The following is a 22,257-nucleotide window of genomic DNA, read 5'->3' as shown; positions in this document are numbered from 1 at the left end:
ATCAATGATCTATGATGGCTGTACCTTTGACATACGTTCACTTCTAGGAAGGCGATGCAAGGTGTCAATTGCTATTCAGTCAGGTGTGGTAGACTTGTCCAGTTTTTCTGCTACATCAGCTGTCATTAGATTTAGATTCATCACATCCTTTAGATTTATGACATTGTCTTTATTAAATGGAGAAATCCTTTGATAAGATACTTTATAAAAATGGTGGGCATGCTCTACTTCAAGAAACCTGAGTGCTATGTTTTGGGTAAAGGCTGTACTCAAAAATCTTTGTCTTGTCAATGATACTGGTGATGAAATGAACAATAAAAGAGACACCATCAACTCATACTTTCACAGTTTTAAAAACAAAATTTAATTGTTAAAAGTTCCAACATCAAAATGCATCAGCTCTTTATTAGAGGGAAATGTCCACTCTGCCATAGGTACTTGCTGATGATCAGTTCTTCTAGGACTTTTCCATGAATGCTTGATGCTTGCTAATAGCCTCAGATTTGAGAAAAACTTCCATAAAATATTTGCTTTGGAAATAAATATAAAAGCATAAAAAAATGGAAAATCATTGTTACCAGAAGCCTGAACATAGTAGGTGAAAAAGTAGAGCTGTTAACCTTGTGAACTTCTCTGTTTCCTCTTATCTGGCTACTAGTACAGCCTTGGCTGAGGTTAGCATTTCTTAGGCCACTTCTGTTTCGATATGAACTTCAATTTCAGGCTAAATTACTTTTGGAAGGCTCTATGAAAACATTTTCAAGAGATGGTTAAAGAATGCAGGATTTCCATACATTCCTGAAAAGGGCAATCAGGCTGCACAAACAGCCAGTCAGAATAAAATTAGCTACCTACTAGTGGTATTTAACTTTACAATTAATGGGCATTGTTTTGAGCATAAACCACCAATATATTGGATTGTCTGAGTGTAAGGAAGTCTTACCTAGTTTTCTTAGCAATTTTACAGAGTGAAAAATGGAGTTCTCTCTGAAATCTTAATTTATTCTAATCAACATTAATTAGAATTCTTCAGGATTTTAAATGTTGGCAGAAATTCAGTTATTGTTGATTAGCTAGTAAATATCTTAAGACTTGGACAGATCTATGAACTGTTGAACAGTTAACAGAAGAACTAGTATGCTGCTACAAAACCTCTGTACAATTTGGGGACATTTTCATGCAACAAAAAGAGAAGAGCCTGTTGAAACTCCCTCACCATACCACATTTTCCAGCATTTTCTTTACAGTTTTGATAACTTGAAGAGGTTTAAGCGCGTAGCCAGGCAGGAGGCTCCAGCAGCATATCGGATCTCTTTCAGTATGCCAATCCATTCTTTCTTTTCATCATCATACCTGTATTTAACAAAATAAGGTCAGAACATCACTTCTGCAGATTTGAGTTTGATGCTTCATCACACATACATGACAAGGAGAAGAGTCCACATGTTGCAAAGGCTAGTAGGAGCCATGTGCCGGAAAAGGTGGCTTTTGTCCTCCAGAACAGAACTGGAAGTGTTCTTGCACGTGAGTTGTCCTTTTCATAGTTCTAAAGCTTGTTGCTGGCCTGCATCACTCTTTAATTACTCCTATAAAAGCTTCATCCTTAAGCATATATTCTGAATTCCTTCAGATTCCTACATATAAAGGTGTTTTTTCTGGGATTCCTTCCTATCCTTCTGCCAGTTAGAACTTTGGAATTTACCTTAGGAACTGAAGGATCACAGCCTAGATGTGATGTTTCATCACTGCTACCATGATTTAGATTTTTAAAATATCTAGGAGATGGGGATTTCTGATTCTGTCAGAACAATTACTTATTTGACTACTAAAACATCAAAGAGTACACACAAACCTCTGTGTATAGAGGCTTTTCTGTTTAAGAATGTCATGAAACAAGAGAACCTTTTAGGGTATGCTTAAAAGGCTAAACCTGCCAAGAGATATGGCAACTTACTCTTTTAAAGAGTAAAATAATCTGAAGATCATGATTCAGACTGTTCAAATTATTAGTAGGTGGAAATAGTCATTAGATCCAAATCTCATGTTTATTCGATACTTTCTGACAAACATTTCAATCTGTCACCAAATGCCTTATGACTTGTGCTATGGTTCATTTCCAGTGTTAAACAGAAAACTAGCTTTACGCTCCAGTGTCTACAAATCTCAGCTTTAGATATAGCTTTCCACCAGGAAAGTGTGATTAAAATTTAACTTACTTCCATATGTCAGTGACTTCACTGGGTGCAAATTCTTTAGACTCAAGCTGAATCATTGCAAAGCCTCCAATAGCATACAAAGCTCCACTTAAGGTGACTAAACTGATGGAACTTCTCTCTTGAGGAAATTCAGGCATAACCTCCCACCTAAAGATGAAAACAAAAACCTAAGTTAAACACATGAGAAATATTCTAAACTGAATGCACCAAAATACACCTCTGAGTGGCATAAATTCAGGCACCAAGGACTGCTTGAGTGAATGGTTTAATAAAAGGAAAACAATTCTGACATTCTATCAGCAGTGAGTTTCAGTGTCTCCGTCCCTGCAGGGACATCCTGCAAGTCTTAAGTGACAGCATGACACTGTAATGGCATCTTGTTCCAGAGACCACCTCTTACAGGCTGCCTGGTCCCATCATCAGTAATAAGCCTTGGACAGATTTGTTGTTCCCCAGTGACTCTGATTTTGTCCCTCTAATTTCCAAAACATATTCATTTCAAGTGGTATTGAGAGAATAATGTGAATTTAAAAAAAAAAAAAAGTCACTGGAGATCAGTAGCATAATTTCAAGTTTTCTGCCAATTCACACCTACGAACATGTAAAACGTACAGACATCCCACTTCTGGATAATGTCAACATCGAAACTAGCCAGCTAATTTGTCTCTTTCACTTGTGAAACTTAACTGTAACAAAACAGACAGAGCAAAGCAACATAAGAAGCTGTAGCTTTTTCAGACCACAAACTGGATGTGTTTCTGAGCAATGGAAGAGAAGGATGTGCCAAACATCCTGTTAACAAAATCATCTTTATTTTCCTTGGCTTTCTTTAGAAGCTGCAAAGTCTGAAGTTCCCTCACAGAATTACTTCCCGCAAAATTCACATTTGCTATTGTTAAATTTTATAAGGAAGTCTCTTTGGGATAACATACATTTAAATTAAAGCTTTTGTTGTAGGTTGATGGCTGCGATGCCACCCATCAGCAAAGACAGCACAGCCAAATGCATTTATATTCAACAAAAGTGCTTATTAATAAAATAAAGGTGCATCCAGGACCACTTACAAGTTTGAGCTATCATAATAATGCTTTACAGATATTATTTTACATGAAAGTTTGTACAGAATATAAGAGGAAGGAAAAGTAACAAAAGTGACAAAAAGGAAAATAAAGAGTAGAAAGACACTGGTACAGAGGGTATGAACTCCTGGAAAATCATAAACATTTGGGGGATACTCACTGAAAAAGATCCTGGCTGTGAGGAAGAACACTGGAAAGTATTTGGACCAAATAAGTAAGCTAATTCCAGGTTGACTTAGTCTCTTTTGACATTACTTTTTCTTTATAGTATTTCAGAGCATGCACTTAAAATTGAAAATCTTCCTAGAGTTTTCATAGTAAGTTAAGAATTATCTGCCTGTCATTAACTAGTGGTAAGTGGTATTTGTCCTGACAAAGTAGGTAAACAGCAAACATGACAAGGCCAAGCACTCAAAGGACATTCAGCTAGTCCTGTTCAGGCACCTGATTTCTTTTGCTGGGGTTTAATGTTCAGTGCCAGAGCTGCTTCACCCAGACTGCGTGGCCCTTGCCTGTCCCAGTTCTCACCTGTTATGCCCGCACACCTGTTTATGTGACTGTATGGTCAATTAAGTTGGGAAAGTAATCAGACAAAAAATAACAATAGAGGGGATTTATTTTTGTTACATGAGGTCTTTGATCATGTTTACAATGCAGCATAGAAAAGTGGGGGGGTGAGAGGGCAGGAAACATGGCCAGAGATACAGGCTCTTTAGGCTGCTGCTGTTGTTGCTAATGATAATGTAGACCAAGCGTCTCAGTGGGTGTACAGGCACCTGAGCATCTCTGACTCTTAGAGCTCCTAAAGCCTAGATGATAAAACACTTAAAAACAGCTTGAATATTACACTCACTTGTTGGTGGTCAGATCAAAAGCTTCAACAGATGCAGTAAGGCCTTCTTCAGTGACACCACCTGCAATGAAAATCTTGCCCTTATGGACAGCTGTTCCGAACATCGAGCGAGCCACTTTCATTGGAGCCAAGTCTCTCCAGTCTCCTTTCTTGGGATTGTATACAAATAGTCTATTAGTGCATTTCCTGGGGAGGAAAAAGAAAACCTGTGATAATTGCTAATGAATTTTTGGCTTGTTCAAGTGAGACCTAGTTGAGGTGGAGTGTGGGTTTATGTACACCTCTTTCCTCTCCAGAAGATCCTTTCTGTGTCTGATCTGAGAATCTGTACATATCTGCAAATCACTTATCACAACTATAGGACTAAATTAAATGTTAAATGCTGCTTACACAGGGCAGCTATTTCACTGTACCTTACAGGAGAAAGAAAAGAATCTCGCCCAGAGTATTCTATTCAGATGGGTTTGTGAAGGAATGTATGACAAATGTTATAAAAGAAGGATCATGCTGCTGTGTTGACTAAATTGACAAGCTGGTATCTCAGATGTCCCTCTACAAACTAAAAAATTACCACCACGTGCTCAGTGAGTGAAAACTTGAATTTCCCCAGTGTTATACTCATTAAGGTATAACGGGCATCACAAGTCAGAAAATGAAAAATTGACACAGTAATTCCATAGCACCTAAGTATTTCTATCTGCAAAGAAATACTATGTTCAGTGAGGGTCCTCATAGCTATCTCTTACTTACCTGTCTACAATCTAAGTAATTATTTGCCTTGGAAATAAGTAATTAAATAACGAGTTGGGATTACAATGTATGTGCAATTATACTGTATCATGAAACAGATAAACCATAACATGTTCTCCTATGCCAATTTGTTTGCCGCCTTAATCCAGAGATGCAAAAAAAATTAAACCCTGATGTTGGAATGTGAGGATATACAATCTATAAAAGACCAACCAAATAATGTTATAAGTTGTCATGAAAAGACTTAAGAGACTCACTTATCATCAGTTTTTCCACCAAGGCAATATATCAATCCATTGTTTGAGACAGTAGCATGGCCATATACTTTGATGGGTAGTTTTTTGATCTCACCCCATTTCATTGCTCTGGAACAAGAATATCACCATTAGGCTCTTTCAACTAGCAATGGGCTATTTAAATGTCCTCAGTGGGCATAAGTGAATTTTAAACATACACAGGATCATAGCACAATACTGAATCTAGAGACTCCTCAGTGCGAAGGTCCTTGCCTGCAATTACATAGATCTTGTTGTCTGACTCTCCCAGCCCGAAGAGACACCTGGCTGACGGCAGTGGGGGAAGTGCAACCCATTCACCAGCAATGCTATCCAGCTGAAACAGCATCAGAACAGCAAGTGTTAGGAAAGGCAAACAGCAAACATCCACACAATGAACATAGTTCCACAAAATAAATCTAATTGCACTCAGTGTCTCTGTACAGCTCATCTGCTTGCCTGAGCAGCCTACCTTTCCCTCAGTGCCACCTATGCTTCACGGTGACGAGACCTAGCAGTCAATGCCTCACATGTCTCTTTGCATCTGCTCACCCTCACCCATCCTCATAGTTTTTGCCTCTTTACTAAGCTCTTCTTCCTTGTTTAAATGTTCCTCACTCTCTGGATACCCCATCATGTTGAAAAAAACAAGTTGTTCTTCTTCCTGCCTGCAGGGAGCAGACAACTACTGCCATTCCAGTCCTACACATTTAGCTGGTGTGCTCATCACTACAATCAGAGCTGCCAGACACCCTCACAGTTCCTTTAATAGGTCAGGAAACATAAAAAAGCACATAAAAAGCAGGCAGTGCAGTTCCCTAGGCAATAATACAGATAGCATCCCTACTGAAGCACTCCCATGGCTATCTCAGCTCACTTTCAGTATGCTGAAAACATCTACAGAGAAGCAGTAGCAGGACAGAAGAAAAAACAAAACAGTGTTTCCTTAGAATGGTATTGCTTAATTTTTGTTTTGATCTGAGAATCTGGGTTCAGTGCAGTGACATCCTTTTTCCAGAAGTATGTTTCACAGTCAAGGTCTCCAGGCAAAAACGCATCTCCCAGATTTGATAGAACACTCCTATTGGACAGGAATTTTTATTACAGCAGTGAGATTTAATACATGGACATGGGTAATGCTGAGAAGATGTACCCATCACGGATCAGAACATGCTTAGTGAATCAGTCATAAAAGATGACATAGCTCTTGTTGATAGGGCATAAAGTAGTCATGCCTTTTTAAGCCAGCAGCAGCTTTGTTTTCTCCTGGATTGCTAGCTACCCAGTAAAATGGTAACAGGTGCTTCACTGGTAGAGGAGGTCAGCAAATGAAAATCGGTTTGGCACCACATTATCATTCTAGAGGGAACATCATCCACATGGGTAATGCAGATAAGTATTTTAACTATAGGCACTAGCAAGCAAACTTAAAGATGACAAAAAACCCAAGAGGATTTCAGGAAATGGATGTAGGCATATAAAGCAGGATTCTGAAAACATCAATTTTTAATATCAATCTTGAGGTTTAGTTTTTCAGAGGCCCTTCTAGTAGCCTGAGACTTAACTATTCAGTTCTGGATTATATATGTTTTGACATCAATACAGTTCTTCTATTCAAAGAGTATTATGGTAACAAGTTTTGCACTTTAATGATTAGAGTTTTACACCTTCCATAGGGAAATGAAACAGTGCTAATCTCTCTCTAGCAAATTAAGACTAAGCTCTCATAGGTATAACAAATGCCTGAAACCAACTTTTTCATTGTATGTGAAATCACAGTGAGCCATAGTGCTATAAACACCTAATACTTGCATTTTTTTTGTGTCTGAAGGCTTTAAAATTCTATCACTACTTATCACTGTGCTTTATTTCATATTGAAACAGGACCTATTTTCACTCTTTTTAGGATAATGTGCCTCAGGACAGGACATGGCCAGCAGCATAATTCATCATGGAATAGTTCAAATACCCTCCAAAGCATGTAGCCACTTAGTTAAAAACAACATGCCAAATTATCTTTTTGCTCATTTTCTGAAATACGCTGTGGAAGTTTGTATTAATTTGCCTTATATTTATACAGATTTACAAAGACAGAAAATTATTCTCTCAGTTGAGACATAGTATTTGGCTTTCTGACATTGACAGTTTGCCAAGAAAACAAGCTTTCACCTCTAAATTATATATTTTAGAATGCCCTTAGTCTTGCAAATGTAGATGTGGCAAAAGGACTCCTGGAATTTAAGTGACAAAAGTGGCATTTAATATATGTTACTGCTGTCATAAAAATATTTCAGAAGCAAAAAAAAGAATGAAATCTCATTAGCTCTAAAGCAGCTAAGCACGCACACTTTATGGAAGCTAACAGAAATTCACAAAAGATATTTTACAAAAATATTAGGCTTAAATTTAGGCATCTCTACCACAAAAAAATCTTTCATTTTAAACAATGAAAGCCAGTACATAAATATAGGAATTATTTTAATATTTTCTGAGATCTCACCAGGGACTTGCTCTTGAAAGAGAAGATGCAAGTCCCTTAGTTTCATTTATTTCTCTGGAGTAGCTCTCTATGGATACTTCTCTCTATTGACTGTACAGAGAGACTAGACAACTCATTTGCATAGAATCAATACTTTTCAGTAACTCTCACAAGAAGCTATTATCACACCAACAATTGTAAAGCTTATACCTGGAAGAAGTATGACTGGAAAGGCTGATCCTTATTCTCCTCTTCTACATAGAGTCCTCCAACAATGTAGACCTGATTTTGTGTGGTGACTATACTGGAATGATTTCTGGGAATCTGTTCTGCCAGCGCTGCTAGATAGCATTCATTTTCTAGAGGATCATAAGCTACTGCAGCAGTGTCATTAACCAGAAGAATTAAGTCTTTGACAAACATGCCATGCCTGGGAAGGTCATTTAGGTAGCCAGGCAGCAGATCTTCATCTCCTACATCGCCATTCACCTCCCCTTTGGTTGACTTTTCTGTATTTTTGCTAGTGTCAGGCAGTTTTCCAGCAAAAGCATCCTTAATAATCTTTACTTTTTTCTGAAGGTCTGAGTTGCTTTTAATTATATCATCCTTCTCAACATGTTCTTTGAAATATTTTTCTGGCATAAGACGAAAACGTATGCAGTCAAAAATTTCCCCCAGGCTCTTTACTCTGTTCTCCTTGTCTGTTTGGACCCATCTCATTACTGCTTCAAATACCAGTTCTTCCTTCTCTACGTTTAAGCTGTCAGGTGAAATAACTGAAATAAGTTCATGTGGGGCAAGCTGCATGAAGTCCTCTTCTTTGCAGATCTGCACAAAATGATCTGAGACAAAATCACGAGCAGAAAATGCAAGTCTTGGGCAATCAAGCAGAACACCTAACCGAAGGATGGCCAGGCAGTTACCAACAGCAAGCCTCTTCTGAAGATAGGAGACACACACAGTGAACACAGAAGGGATCTGAAAGCGACTGGCCAAAGCAAAGATATCTTGCACGTTAGAATCATTAAGATCAATACTTGCTGAATAAAGGTATTTAACAATCATATCCAGGATGTTGGGGTCAACATTATCTAGAACTACCTCCTTCTTTTTCTCTTCATTTTGCTCAGACAAGAAATACTCACGAAAATAAGGGCTACATGCCGACAGAATCAGTCTGTGGCAAGGCAGGCTTCTGTCACCAGCTTTTAGAGAGCAATCTATAAACTTTTTCTCTTCGAGGAGTTCCTTGAGGCCATCCTGAAGAAGGGTGGATTGGTAAAGTCTGAGCTCTTCAGTGAGTTCCCTTTGGGAATCCATTTTGCAAACACTTGGGAAAGGGGAGGGAGCAGAAAGCTTTAGTTGTTCTCTGCCCAAAGGTCTGTCTGTAAAAAAGGCAGACCAATGTGCTTTGCCCTGCCTGAGGCCTCTGCAACTTAATCTTGCTAGCTAAATATAGGTCCATACTCCTACGGGTTGGAATTTAGGATGGATGGTTTGGAAAAAAGCTGCTCTCGCAGCTGTCAAAGACTGAAAGAAGCAACTGTTGGTTTTAGTCACTATGGTCATGTTTTGCCATCATCCTCCACATTGAATTAATGAGATTACGTGCAATTTAAGAAATTATTTGACGTAAGGACAGCACAATCTGACCCTCAGTGAGACACCTATGAGTAAGATTGTAAATATACATGTTACCAAATATTTTGAAATAGTAGTATTATTAATCTAGTTGTCAGCTGCAATTATTGTGCAATTTTTGTTTATCTCATTGCTGCAGTTATGAAGATATTTAAAAACTCCAGAACATTCCAATAAATATTCTGAGGTACTTTTTTTACATACCCATTATCACATCTGTGATTTCTTCAGATATTAAGACTTGGACATTCATTTGAGCTTCTTCTTGATATCCATTTAGTTGTATTTATTTGTAAACAAAACCCTACTGTTTAGACATAAAAGATGCATCATTTGGGTAATGTTCTGCTTTAAGAAATAATTTAAAATTAACTCTCCACCCCCCCTTAATAAACACAATTTTTAATTTCAGATACTCTGTAGACATTATCAACCCTTTTAAATTTGACTGGACTAGAAATAGTGTTAACTATTGTTAAACTAAACCAAAAACAAGAGCACAGAAGAAGTATGGAGAGAATGGAAAACATGTAATCCCCCATATTATCAAATGGATGTCTAATTTTAAAAACCTAAAAAAAAAACCTAAAAAAAAAATCTGAATTTTGGGCTTAAAAAAGCCCAAAATCAAACAAGTAATTTGAAAAGCAAATGTGAATTTAGAAGGTTTCACAATATAGACTGGGAACATTTAGATTTTTCTTAAAGGTGGTAATACAGATCCAAAACAAATAGGAATTGTAAGTTGTTTAATGTACCTTGATGAAGGATTGCGTTTTGTCCATTCAGAGAATGCTTTTTACTCATGTGGTTGAATGTTTCTTGAATGTAATGGAAACAGGTTCAAAACAACTGTTTGAATGCAAGATCTACAACAAAGTATAACACTGCCAAAGTTTATTGAAATAATGACTGTTTTTCCATATATGTAGTATTTCATTAAAAACACATACCTTGAATGATTTTCTACAAACACAATTATATTCATACTAGTTACTTGACTATAAGTCAGCTGCTAGAACAACAGCTGAGAGGAGAGCTCATTTGACTTTTTCCACTTATAGAAAATAGCACAGAGGTCTTATCTCACTAGAAAACGTAACAGCTGCATCTTCCTTTAAAGAATAAATGACTCATTTCTCTCTACACATAACATCATAAAGGTCTAATGACTCAGACACAGAAGCTATTTGTGTGTGCATTTTTTGGTAGATCATTCCTTAAAAAGGTGCTCAAGCCAAACAAACAACAACAACAACAAAGAAAGAAAAAGAAAAATTATGAGGATATCTGGATTACAATTAAGTACCTGGAATGATATATGTTGAACATTTAACAAAATTATGAGACATCAGAACTAATATTTGGAACAGGATTGCTTTTGGTCAAAATGATCACTAACACAGCACTGCTGCAGTAACACTGCCAATAAACCTACATGCAAAATAATCTGCACACAATAATGTTTCTATGTTGCACAACATTAAACGAAGTTATGGAAATTTGATTTAGATATAAGCATTATGGGAAAGTACATCACTGTGTATAAGTATTCCTGTATAAGTACAGGAATACATTCAAATGAGCATCAAATTATATACCAGACAGTGCCCTATCACAAATGGTGGCCTCCACATAGGTAGGAAGAGGGAGCTTCCTTTTCAGACATACTTCCAAGAGTAATATCAAGACGTGACTGGCCCTGGCAGCCAATCACAAGGCACCACGTAAGCACATCACTGGTCAGGAAAAAAAAAAAAAAAAAGGGGGCTCCCTGCCATAAAGTGCTGACTGAAGCATCATGGCAGACCCTGGGTTGTTAGGGGAGGGGGCTCCTGCTCTGCCACCCTTCTGGGGGAAGCAGGATGGGATGGCTGGTCCTGCCAATCACATGCCTGAAAACACCAGGGTGTGAGTGTGTCAAAACCCACCACCAGCCAACCACCAAGCCGTGTGAAAGCGTGGGGCAGGAAACTTCCCCTGCGGGCGGATGAAGTACAATGGCAGCCACCGTGCATGGAGTGGGGATGGACTGCCAGGTCCTGATAGCTGGACATAGGAGAGACTTCTGGGGTCCTCACACCCTGGAACCAGAGGCAGGACGAGACCTCTGTGGTGTGTGGAACCCATGACTGCCAATTCTGGACAGTGGTTGTCCTCCTGCTACCTACAGACACAATGTAATAAATACAAAGCTTTTACAAATACCACGATTTTGAATATTTTTTCCTTTTGACATACCCTGAGGGCATATTATCTCAGATTTTTCTGCTCCTTAGCTCTGGCATGTTCTTTCTCTGCTACTCTGGTATTTCTAAATTATCTTCTACAGATCTCACAAGCCCAATAAGAACTGGGTATCTTTCCTTGCTTAGGAAATAAATTTTTGCCATTTTAAATCAGGTCATTACTTCCCAGAGTCCCTGGAGTGTGAATCCGTCCTTTAGCTTCTCTATTGCAAGTCCTAGTTCTTCTGAAAAAACAGGTTCCCCATCATGTTGCTTTTTTGAATGCATGAGATAAGAGAGAAAACAGAAGGTACTTTTTAATTTTACCATCTCATTTTAACAATATGAATTCGATAATATGAAAAAAGATGCTCTTACCTTGTTTTCATCAGCGAAGTAAGCCTGCAAAAAAAAAGAAAAAAAAAGAACTTATAAGCTTGGAAAAACACAGTCAACCGCATTTGGTAAGTTTTCTTCAACAAACCAGTCTGTGTGATTTTTATTTTTGTTTTGTAAACAAGATTAGTTTTTTCTATGTTAAAATAATTTACAGAAGTATTCTAACAGGGGTTGGTGATTATGTTATTTTTCATTAAATATCAATCTAGGAATTTTCCACCATAATAAACAAAGCTTATTTTAAATGGCATAATTTTCATGTTAGTTTTGTTACAGTGACAAATACTTTACAGGGAATGTTAACATGAGGGCAAGCTGACAGCATTTTCTGCCTCATATGCAGCAGCATTTATTACTCAATTTCAAAAAAACTAACTTAAAATGTGTAAGTAATATCAAATTAATTTAACATCACACTGAATCTAAGAAACTAACACAAAGTAACTGAATAATTAACTAAATTTTTCTACTCTCAGAGAGAGATCTGGGAAAGTGATGCATTCTGTGTGAGTGTAAATTAAGGCTCAAACTTCAGGAAATCAGACCTCCGGAAACATCCACAGCTCTAGAAGTCTCTGGAAAAGCAGGCTCTAGATCTTCATATTTACCAAAAAGAGGCTTATCGTGCTTCAGCTGCCCCTCTGGACTGGTGAAAGGCAGCAAAGAAAGTGTTTTCCCAGTCAGCTGAATCTCCAGCTACACAAGACTCTGATGAACAGCACTGCAGTCTTAAAGTGTCATGGTATATTGTGTGGAGCCACTAATTGGGTCCTGGATGATCTATGTCTTCTGTAACAACCACCTTCTAATAATTTACAGCTTCCAGGTTTTGTTTAAGAATAAGCAAAGCACAGTTATTTAATTCAGGTGGCAAAGGCACCAACAGAGCAAACTGATCTACCTTTAAGTAAAAGCTACAAATGAATAAAAGCAAGCAAAAATGAAAAAAGGGAAAAGGTAAGAAAAGAAGACATAAGAGCTTGTCTGCAGCAGTAGATGACAGCAAAGCAAAAGAAGGTGGAAATAACACTGGTGCTAGCACAGCTAATTTACCAGACTTCAGAGGAGAATTAAGAAAACCTGTCAATTGTCAGTGTGCCAAGGCCAGCTCTTGAAAACATGCAGTCTACCTGAGCAGTTGATCATGCAGTCAAGTGTTGCTGGGTTACACAGTAAATTTGGAAATTCCCAGAAAGAAGGTCATGGAGCAAACTTGCATTTAAATGTACATTTTCCTGAAATACTAGGAGACAGATACTACCGCAGTTTTCTAAACTGGTATTGTCTGAAGTACAGAGGTTGTCAGGAGTGACTCAAAATTATTGCTGCATTTCTAAAAATCTTTCAAATGTGACTCTTAGATGAATGTTGAGCATATAGGTATATAGATATCATCATCTATTAATCTGCTCTAAGAGAAGGAAGACTTGTTTTAAACAAAAGTATTAGATTATATTATACTGATGTTTATCAAGCTAGTCCTGATCTTAATGTGTTGAGAAACTACATACAACTATTACTATTTACTACTATTTATTTTGAATAATAGTTTGTTCTTAAGTTAAAAATCCATACATAAAATAGTATTAACTTCTTGTAGCAATAAGGATTTGGAATAAAAGGTGTATAGGTGTGTTATAAATACTAGAAATTCAGTTGTGGCTTAGCTTTAATAGGGGTTTACAGCTGTACCCTGCTTACATTTGAATAACCAAACAAGAATTATTTTAATTTTTAGCTTTCCATGGATCAGCTTACCACAAAAGCATCTGTTTGTTCAGATTCTATTTCCACATCATCCTGAACCTGCTCCACTGTTAGGTCTTCAAGAGGTTGAGGCTGCAAATTAAAACACTGAAGTAAGTAAATCCACATATCTAGTATGTTTAATATATTTTTATTACTGCTGTTAACACAATATTCTATCTAGTTCAAAATAAATGAGTGATGTACCTTTTCTTCCATTTCATAATCCACTCCAAATATAGGGTTAGCTGAATAAACTCTGTGAAGTGAATTAATTTCTTTCACTGCCTCCTGCAGTTTCTCCACAGGCTCTATTTTAAAACCAAGTACATATCCTCCACTCTACATAACAGAGAAAAAAAGAATACATGTATTTATTAGTATTGCTTATTATTTAAACAACTTTTTTTCCTTTTATAGGGATTTGCAGTTTAATTATGGCAAACTTCAGTTTGCAAAACATCTGTATTTTGGTATTATCTTTTCATTCTACCACTTAAACCATGGGTGAAATAAAAAGAATGACAATGTTTCTCTGTTCTAACTATTAGTCCATTATATAAACGGGGAACAAACTTCTTATACAGTAAAACAAAAGCAAACAAGGGTGGAAAAATTCAAAAGTGATACTAATTATTCCTAGATGTATGCAGTTAATTTTTAGTCTATTAGATCAAAGCAGCTTTCAGATACAGCAAATAAAGGGAGGATTTTTTAAAAAAAATCACAACATCATTTCTGACTAAGGTAAAATTGAAGAAAAATAATTTTCTCTTAAAGCAAAACAGATACATTAATGAAAAAGATTAAAAATAGTTGACTTAATTAAGTACAGAAGTAATTAGAATCCAAAGACAATCTATCAGAAGACACTTTTTAATGGTTATTTTACTTTATTTTAACTAGTCATGCTGACCTATTGTTGCTTTACTTACAGAAACCCTAATTTAAAATAGCTATAATGACCTTAACATCCAGACATTTTAAGCAGTTCAAAGAAGACTGTTGTCTTTAAAGTTGTGTTTAAAAGACCACACAGAAGGAACAATCTAAGTACCTTAAAAGTAGCCTTGTAACATTTTGGAATCAGAGAACTATTATATATAAAAACATAACCAATTCAAAAAAGGCAATTAAAACTTCTTACCTGCTGAGAACTCTCTATCACAAGTGCCAAGCCAAACTTTGAGTCTCTTATTTTTACTGAACGCTAATGGTAAAGAAGTACAAAATGTTAAATATTTTTAGAATTACTTGATAAAAATCTGCTCACTCACTCTATTTATCTGTCTTTCTACCTTTGGGTTTTTTAATACCGTACGAATTACAATTACTGGTTCTGTAATACTGGCTACCAGCATTCCCTCTCATTTACCATTACAAATATGAACCCCTGAACCTCAGAGCACAGTGTTTTTATCAGAAAAGTGGTAACAGTTCATTTCTGAACATTAGGTTCACAGATCAATAATCCCAATGTATGTAGGTATCATGAAGCATCATAGTCAATAGTCTGAAAATTGGAAATATGAGTAATTCCCAGCATCTGCACCTGCCCATAAAAGCCCATAATTATTCTGTGAAGAGGGAAAAAAAAAAAGCTACCCTGTGGTTGATGCTGATAAGACTTCCTCCCTGACTGCAGGGCATGAAACACTCATTTTGGTGTGCTGGGAATTTTAACTAAAGATTTGAACTCATGCCATTTAATTTTTTAAATGCCTGTTTTAAGATACTTACAATTTGTAGATATGGTATGCTGACATTAAAGCTGTCATTCATATTTGCATGCCAAACTATTCTCACATTAGTAATAAAAAATGTTCCTAAATTTCCCTGTTAAAGAAAAGGTATGTTAGAACTGCTATGAATTATTGAGCCTTTTTTCCTAACATGATGATTACTACTATACATTTAAACACAAGCAGGACACAGCTTCATATTTAATTCAACAAAAATTCAGTAAAATTTCATTCAGTAAAAATTAATTAAATTTAAAAAATATTTCCCACCAAAACCAGTTGAAATGCCTCTACTGATTCCAAGGAAGCAGGATCCAATCTTTAAAGGATACAGCACCCAAGAGGTGAAAATAACTGAGAGTAACTATTACTGCAGCAAAGCAGGATCAAATCACAGCACAGCAGACCTCATGGGAGTACATGAAGCCTCTCAGAGTGTACTTAACTGTACAGATCTGGAATTGGCATACAGTGTAAGTAAAATGGCATGTGAGTTAAACTTAGGCAATAGTGGAGGTATGTGCCAAGGGAATGTAGAGGAAAGAACTTTTTTGCTTGTCAGGATAGATCCTATTTCTATTCTGGATAAAACTGCACAGACAGAATTAACAGCTCCCATTTTGTTTCATGGCTCTGGCGAATGCTTTCAACTAATGGCCTGTAAAATGTTGGAAATGTTTTCTTTGTTTTTTCATGTTTTAAGACATAGATTCCTATTCAAGTATTTGCAATTTCCAGTAATCAATACAGTTTGTAGTCAACACTGCATGTAAACATACAAATGTTCAGCAGAGCACTTGGGAAACAACATGTTTGTCTTTCAGGATGATACAGAGCTTTAGACTCATAACATTTTAACAGGAACTGTATATCTCATTCCTTGCATATTGACCTAGTCACGTAGACTTCAGGTTGCTAAAGAGAATCTGTTGTACTGAGCAGCAAACACATGGGATGAGCTTCTCTGCACGCCATCAGCTGATGAAATAGATTAAGGATAATTCCTCTGAGGTTACAAAACTATAGTAGTACAACTGTTAGATGAAAGCCGAAACATTTTAACTCTCCTGTACTCAACATAGTCTCACTTTTCACTATACCTGGTCACTTGATAAATTCCAAATTCCATTGATTTTACTATATATTTGTTCTTGTGGTAACAATCTCAGTTGCTTGTTTTGAATCAAAGCACTTCTCAGCTTCAGATCACGATACATTTTAGAAGTTTCATAAGCTCTGCAAAAAAATAAATTACAAATGTTAACATTTCAGTGTTTTCTATTATCTTCACTGTTTCTTTGAGCACCAGTATGAAATATAGTATGTTTTCAACTTTTCTTATGACCACATTGTGCAAAAATGAGAACACTATTAAGATTTCATCAGTGTAAACAATTATGTTTTAGCTTTCCTTAATTAAGTTATCTTTAAGCTTAAAAGGGCTTTTTGACATCTGTTTTGATACGCTGTATTCTTTCCACGTATACTGTTTATTTCTTAAGAAGTGTAAGTTTTCTGGGCACTAGTTATAAATCATAGGCACCAAGGATGCTTTATTTGTTACTGCTGGTTAAGTCACAAACATCCAATATACATACATCAGTATTTCTCTTCAAAACAAACCTGTGGTAATATATTCCGCACACATTCATTCACATGACTTATATTTAGGTGGGAAACATCCACTGTTTTGTAACCAATTAGAGTTTTGACTGGATTTAACTCTTCACTTCCATTACCTGGTCCAAAATTACAGGAAATTATTATAGACAGAAATTATAGATAAAAAATGGGACACTGAAAGTAGCTATTTTGTTCTTTTATTTCTTCAGATCGTTTATACACACAAGGGGTATAAACTGTAATCAATGCTGGTATTAATACACAGTATATACATATCAATACACATTAATTTTCCCTATGCACAGTTACCTTCTAGAATCTGTGTCCTTTCTCTCCCTTCTTTTCAGAGATTGAGTTCTACTCTTTTGGGAAAGTTTTCTTAATGTTAAATATAGGCAGTCATATACACAGTTCATCAGCACTACTGATCACACGTATTTTATTTATTGAATTTTGGAAATGAACGAACACTATTCTAAGTACACTACCTGTGTACAGCAATAACTGAAGTGAAGAGTCTGGGACTCCCGGGGACAACATTGGTAAATATGAACTCAAACCGTGTATTGTTACATTTAGTCAATATATACAGAGCTTCTGTCTGCCCTCGTAATTTCTGTAAGGAAAAAATGAAATTTAACATTTTGACAATACAGTAGCATAAATATACAGGCAATAAACAATCTCGACATTTTAAAAATTCTTATTCTAAGTAGTATCTTATCTGAAGGTGTAATTCTGACCTACCACTGTCTTCAACTAAACTCAAGGTTTTTTTTGAGAAACAAGCAGTTCCACCAACAGTACAACTAAAAAAGCCTGCTTGATACACATTTGAAATAACATGATTTAAATTCTTTGCTTTGTTACCATGTGGCTGTCCAGGGAATCTACATAATCTCCCTGTTAGCTCCTTGTCACAAGCCAAAGAAAAACAGCTTCATGGTTCCATATAATTCAGGCTACATATTTGAGAGCTTTCTTGCACAATTATAATTGTCTCTACAGCTTTGTTAAATATAGACACAATGAGTTAACTTATGCTTGACTTACCTAGAAGGGAGAAGAATAACAGAACAGTGTGACTACAGAGTTTTACTGCCTTAGGAAATTGACTAAAAACACACTGGTATCGAAATGTAAAACTCCCTCAACTTTTAAAACTAAACTTCCATTAATATTCTATTACTGTTCTTGCAAATAAACTTTCAGATCATTGTTGGTAAAGGGCAATAAGTACAAACAATTACAGCTTCTTTTATTATCTTAAAAAGTGGTTTTTGAAACTTACTGAATTGGCAGTTCTTGTAGTTATGTTTATAACACAATTGTAACCAACAGCTAAAAGGGAGAAAAAAACCCAACAATTTTAAGAACAAGAAAAAATAATAGTCAAAATTACAAAGTGCAACACTGAACTTCGTAGCATGACTCTGGATGCTATTTGTGAATTACACATTGGGTTAATGGCCTGGGCTCTCATCACAAAATCAGAGGCTAATTTAAGCAGGAAGTTGTCTGTTCCAATGCTTTTCTCAAAGCAGGACCAAATCCATCCAGCTGCTCAGGATACTGTCCAATTGAGTTTTGTATATTTACAAACAAGGAGATTCCACAAACACTCCGGGAGTAGTTCCACTGTTCAATGCTATCACTGTGAACATTTTTCTCCTAATATGTAAACAGAATTTCCCTTGTTTCAGCATTTGACTGTTGGCCCAAAAAGATCTGTTTCATCATTGGTGTTGCCCACAGATTTTACACTTATAAATCAATAGAATACTTTGTAGAAGATGAACTAAGGAGATGACAAATTAAAAAAGCAGCAAGTTGGAAGTATAAGTGGAGAAGGAACAAAAAGAAGAAAAGGAAAAAATTGTTATGATTTCACTTTGCCTCTTCTACAGCAGTGCTCTGATACAAAATAAAAACAGAAACAATTCCAGTTGTTCTCCCTAAAACAAACAGATGCACTAAAGTGGTGCTGGGCTAAATCTGAACATCAACGACAATCCTGCTACTGATACCAATAGTAGCACAGCCAAGTTAAAAAATATATATTTTTAAAAATCAAAGGAAAACTAGAATTTGCTTTGGTCAAATTCTGCTTCTCCAAAAGCTCAAATGTGGCAGCAGTCATATAGATAAGATTATTCAGTCTATACAAAATTAATACTTATGAAGAGACCTGAAAAATACTATTTCCTAGCTTGTTTATGAGACATTTTCTAAAACCAAAAGAAACAGCAATGGTCAAAACTGGCATCCAACAAAAAACTTGTCTATGTATTTCACTAATGTAAGAAATAATGCATTATCTTGAAAGCTAGAGAGTATTTTAGATTCTAAAAGCCCTATAAAACCTCAAGGAAGTCTAACCTATCCTCTTCTCTGAAAGGTCCATGTGAAAACTTAAATTTATGGCATAAATTTATATACATTATGAACAGAACACAGATTTGCAATATTGACTGCCTATTGGGAACTGAGCACTGGATATAATTTTGGTACAAAGTAAGTGTTTCCTGCCCCTGTTTCAGCAAATTAAATTCAATATGATGAGAGCTACTCACATAGTTAAAATTAGAAGCTTAATCAGAGCTTAAAATAGTACATTTGGAAAGGCAAGCACTTGCAGAGAATGAAGACTATAGGACAATACAAAATGTGAATAAACATGTGATAACAAGAGGTACAAGTGAAGCAAGGAGTGAAGAATCCCAAACTTTTGTGTCTTTCTAGAAAACAAGTGAACCCCACATCGGCCAAAAGACAAACATGTCTGAAGTACTCTTCAACTTCTGAGAAATTAACATTGAATAATTCTGCTATGATCAGTTCCCATATTACAGATAGATTAATTAATAACAGTTTATTCCAGACTTTACAGAGCAACAGAACTATACATTACTATTCTGTAATGTAATCAATACTAGTGTGAAAGCACAGCATGCCACCATGAAAGAAACAGAAAATGTGCAGCTCCGTAACAGATGATACCTACAGAGATTCACTCTGGGCAACGACAACGAGCGCCAAATAATCCGCAAATTAGTCACAAGCAGTTTACCTGGAAATAAAGAGCATAGATATTTTTAATCTGAATAACTTCCCTTAAATTAAATGTTCCATTCTGTGGCACACATCTACCTCCAGTTTTGAAACACTAGAATACTCCTTCCCCTTGATAGCAAATTGAAGAAAAGCACAGGACACTGTGCAGAAAAATCACTAAACTTTTTTTTTTTTTCTTTCACTCTGGGCAACGACAACGAGCGCCAAATAATCCGCAAATTAGTCACAAGCAGTTTACCTGGAAATAAAGAGCATAGATATTTTTAATCTGAATAACTTCCCTTAAATTAAATGTTCCATTCTGTGGCACACATCTACCTCCAGTTTTGAAACACTAGAATACTCCTTCCCCTTGATAGCAAATTGAAGAAAAGCACAGGACACGTGCAAAAAAAACACCTAAACTTTTTTTTTTTTTCTTTCTTTTTTCAATGGTAGGACAGAAAATCCAGCAAGGAACAAATGCAACAACTACCAATATATACCAGCATTCCTCGAAACCAAACCAAGAACAGTTACCGATTTCACATCCAACTGCCTATGGTAAAAATGCAGAGACACAACCAGTGCAGAACTGCTCTGAGGATGAGAAGAGGAAGGCAGTGAGTTAACTGTCACAGCTGCCTTAATAACCTCACCCCTTTATGTCACATGCAAATGTATTTGATTCTGTACCCTGTACAGCAGCAAATCCAATCCCAGGGTCATCTCAGCATGCTGGCAGCCTCACGTCCTTACAGACTCTATATATATATGTATATATTCCTTACAAATTCAGTTTAAACCAGGTTAGGAAAAACTAAGCATTACATAGGTTTACAGCAAAAAAATCACCGATGTTTAGAAATGGAATATTCTTGGAAGGCTTTGAATTCTAAACAAATTCTCAGGCAACATTATCACCTTCATGTAAGTTTGAAAAAGAAATGATATTTCAAAATGCTCCAAGAGGGGACAGATCTGTGAAACAGGCAGGATCTATTTGCTGCAACAGACCATAGATACCTGTTTCAATGGAAACCAGACAGGACCTCCACGAACCTACACAGGCTAAATATTAAAAGTTTTACAATTTCCCTCAGTATGCAGTTACCTCTGTCTCCATTGTTTCCTTTGGTATCTTCAACAGACTCTAAGCAGTCTATAAGGACCTCACCAGGTCTCATTTTCATTTGTCTAAAAGAAAGAAGAAAAAAAAATACCTAATGAATAATAGACTTATCCTCTAAAAGAAAGCCATTTCCATTGGTCCACTGGGCTTTCTCCTTTTTCGCTTTGGGACACCATACAGTGAAAAATCCACATATACACACAAAGCAACATTATATTCCTGTAATTGTTATCACTATAAACACTACACCTGGCATATGAAAAATATCTTTGTTTTTAAATTATCACAGTAAACATACTTTTTTGTAGCAAGTGCGACCAAGCAAACTATACACCCAAATAGGGAGAAAGTGTGTGAAAACGGGAGGGAAAGCAACAAGTTTGCGTTCACATCTTTCTGCACTTTTAGGTCGTAAGTAGTGGAGCTAGGACAAGGACAGAATAGATGCCAGTAAAGGAAGTATCAGATGTATACCAACATGTGAAATGCTCTGCTAAATTTACCACAAAGTGGGTGGGTTTTTTGTTTGTTGGGTTTTTTTTTTGCTCGATTTAACTGGTCTAACCACTTAGTTACATAACAACATATGTAGTGTAGTATTTTGCTGTACTTTAATTGCATTGTCTAAAGCAGCCAAAGCTCTTCAGTGTATTGGCATGAGGGAAACAAAATGCATTATCAGGAGAGGCAATCTATGAGATACTACTGGAGATCAGGATTGAAACACTAGGTATGGACTCGACATTACATGCCCAGAACAGCACAGCAGATACTACAGGAGGCAGCAAGAATACTAACATCAGCACGGAGGGACCAGGGGTGTTTTCTCAGCACGGTCAGCTGTGCAAGAGGGAGATGAAGCACGACAGCGGGCTTGGAACCTCCACCCCCAAACCCATCACCAACCAGCTGCTGATGTGTAGCTCCGGATCACAAAAGCTACGCAGGGTTTCGCCACAGAACCAGGGCGAGCTTCCCGCCCCAGGCGGGGCTGGCAGCCCCTGGGAGCCCGAGGCCCGGAGCGAGGCAGCACCGCCCCC

The 22,257-nt window shown here is 36.6% G+C and overlaps 2 protein-coding genes across 2 annotated transcripts in view; both read right to left on the bottom strand.

The window, feature by feature from the left end:
* Positions 1–1,225: 1,225 nt before the first annotated feature.
* KLHL41 (kelch-like family member 41) lies at positions 1,226–9,117 on the bottom strand. The gene is made up of 6 exons (XM_009996131.1): positions 7,863–9,117; positions 5,353–5,510; positions 5,156–5,263; positions 4,149–4,334; positions 2,217–2,363; positions 1,226–1,353 (listed from the first exon to the last, which is right to left on the bottom strand). Exons 1-6 carry the CDS (start codon positions 8,970–8,972, stop codon positions 1,242–1,244), a joined length of 1,821 nt encoding a protein of 606 aa, XP_009994433.1. The 5' UTR covers positions 8,973–9,117; the 3' UTR covers positions 1,226–1,241.
* Positions 9,118–11,575: 2,458 nt separating this feature from the next.
* The window catches only part of BBS5 (Bardet-Biedl syndrome 5), a 12,801-nt gene continuing 2,119 nt past the window's right edge, over positions 11,576–22,257 (bottom strand). The window contains exons 2-12 of the mRNA XM_009996300.1: positions 21,200–21,308; positions 20,036–20,101; positions 18,323–18,372; positions 17,520–17,647; positions 16,509–16,644; positions 15,407–15,502; positions 14,814–14,876; positions 13,874–14,008; positions 13,679–13,759; positions 11,900–11,923; positions 11,576–11,794 (exon numbers count right to left, since the gene is read on the bottom strand). Coding sequence (XP_009994602.1) covers positions 11,693–11,794; positions 11,900–11,923; positions 13,679–13,759; positions 13,874–14,008; positions 14,814–14,876; positions 15,407–15,502; positions 16,509–16,644; positions 17,520–17,647; positions 18,323–18,372; positions 20,036–20,101; positions 21,200–21,308 — 990 coding nt within the window. The 3' untranslated portion in view covers positions 11,576–11,692. The remainder of the gene's footprint in view (positions 11,795–11,899; positions 11,924–13,678; positions 13,760–13,873; positions 14,009–14,813; positions 14,877–15,406; positions 15,503–16,508; positions 16,645–17,519; positions 17,648–18,322; positions 18,373–20,035; positions 20,102–21,199; positions 21,309–22,257) is intronic.

Source organism: Chaetura pelagica, unplaced genomic scaffold, assembly GCF_000747805.2.
Source record: "Chaetura pelagica isolate M959 unplaced genomic scaffold, ChaPel_1.0 scaffold3, whole genome shotgun sequence".
NCBI classification, from domain to species: Eukaryota; Metazoa; Chordata; class Aves; order Apodiformes; family Apodidae; genus Chaetura; species Chaetura pelagica.
The sequence above is the reverse complement of the archived record's forward strand: the minus strand, read 5'-3'. Positions and strand labels throughout refer to the sequence as shown.

Excerpts from the sequence above, each read along its gene's own strand:
- KLHL41 (XM_009996131.1), bottom strand. The coding sequence starts at position 8,972 with ATGGATTCCCAAAGGGAACTCACTGAAGAGCTCAGACTTTACCAATCC. Across the intron at positions 5,511-7,862 it reads TCCAGTCATACTTCTTCCAG|CTGGATAGCATTGCTGGTGA; the intron begins GTATAAGCTTTA and ends ATGCTGTTTCAG. Across the intron at positions 4,335-5,155 it reads GGTGGAAAAACTGATGATAA|GAAATGCACTAATAGACTAT; the intron begins GTGAGTCTCTTA and ends TTTCCTCCCCAG.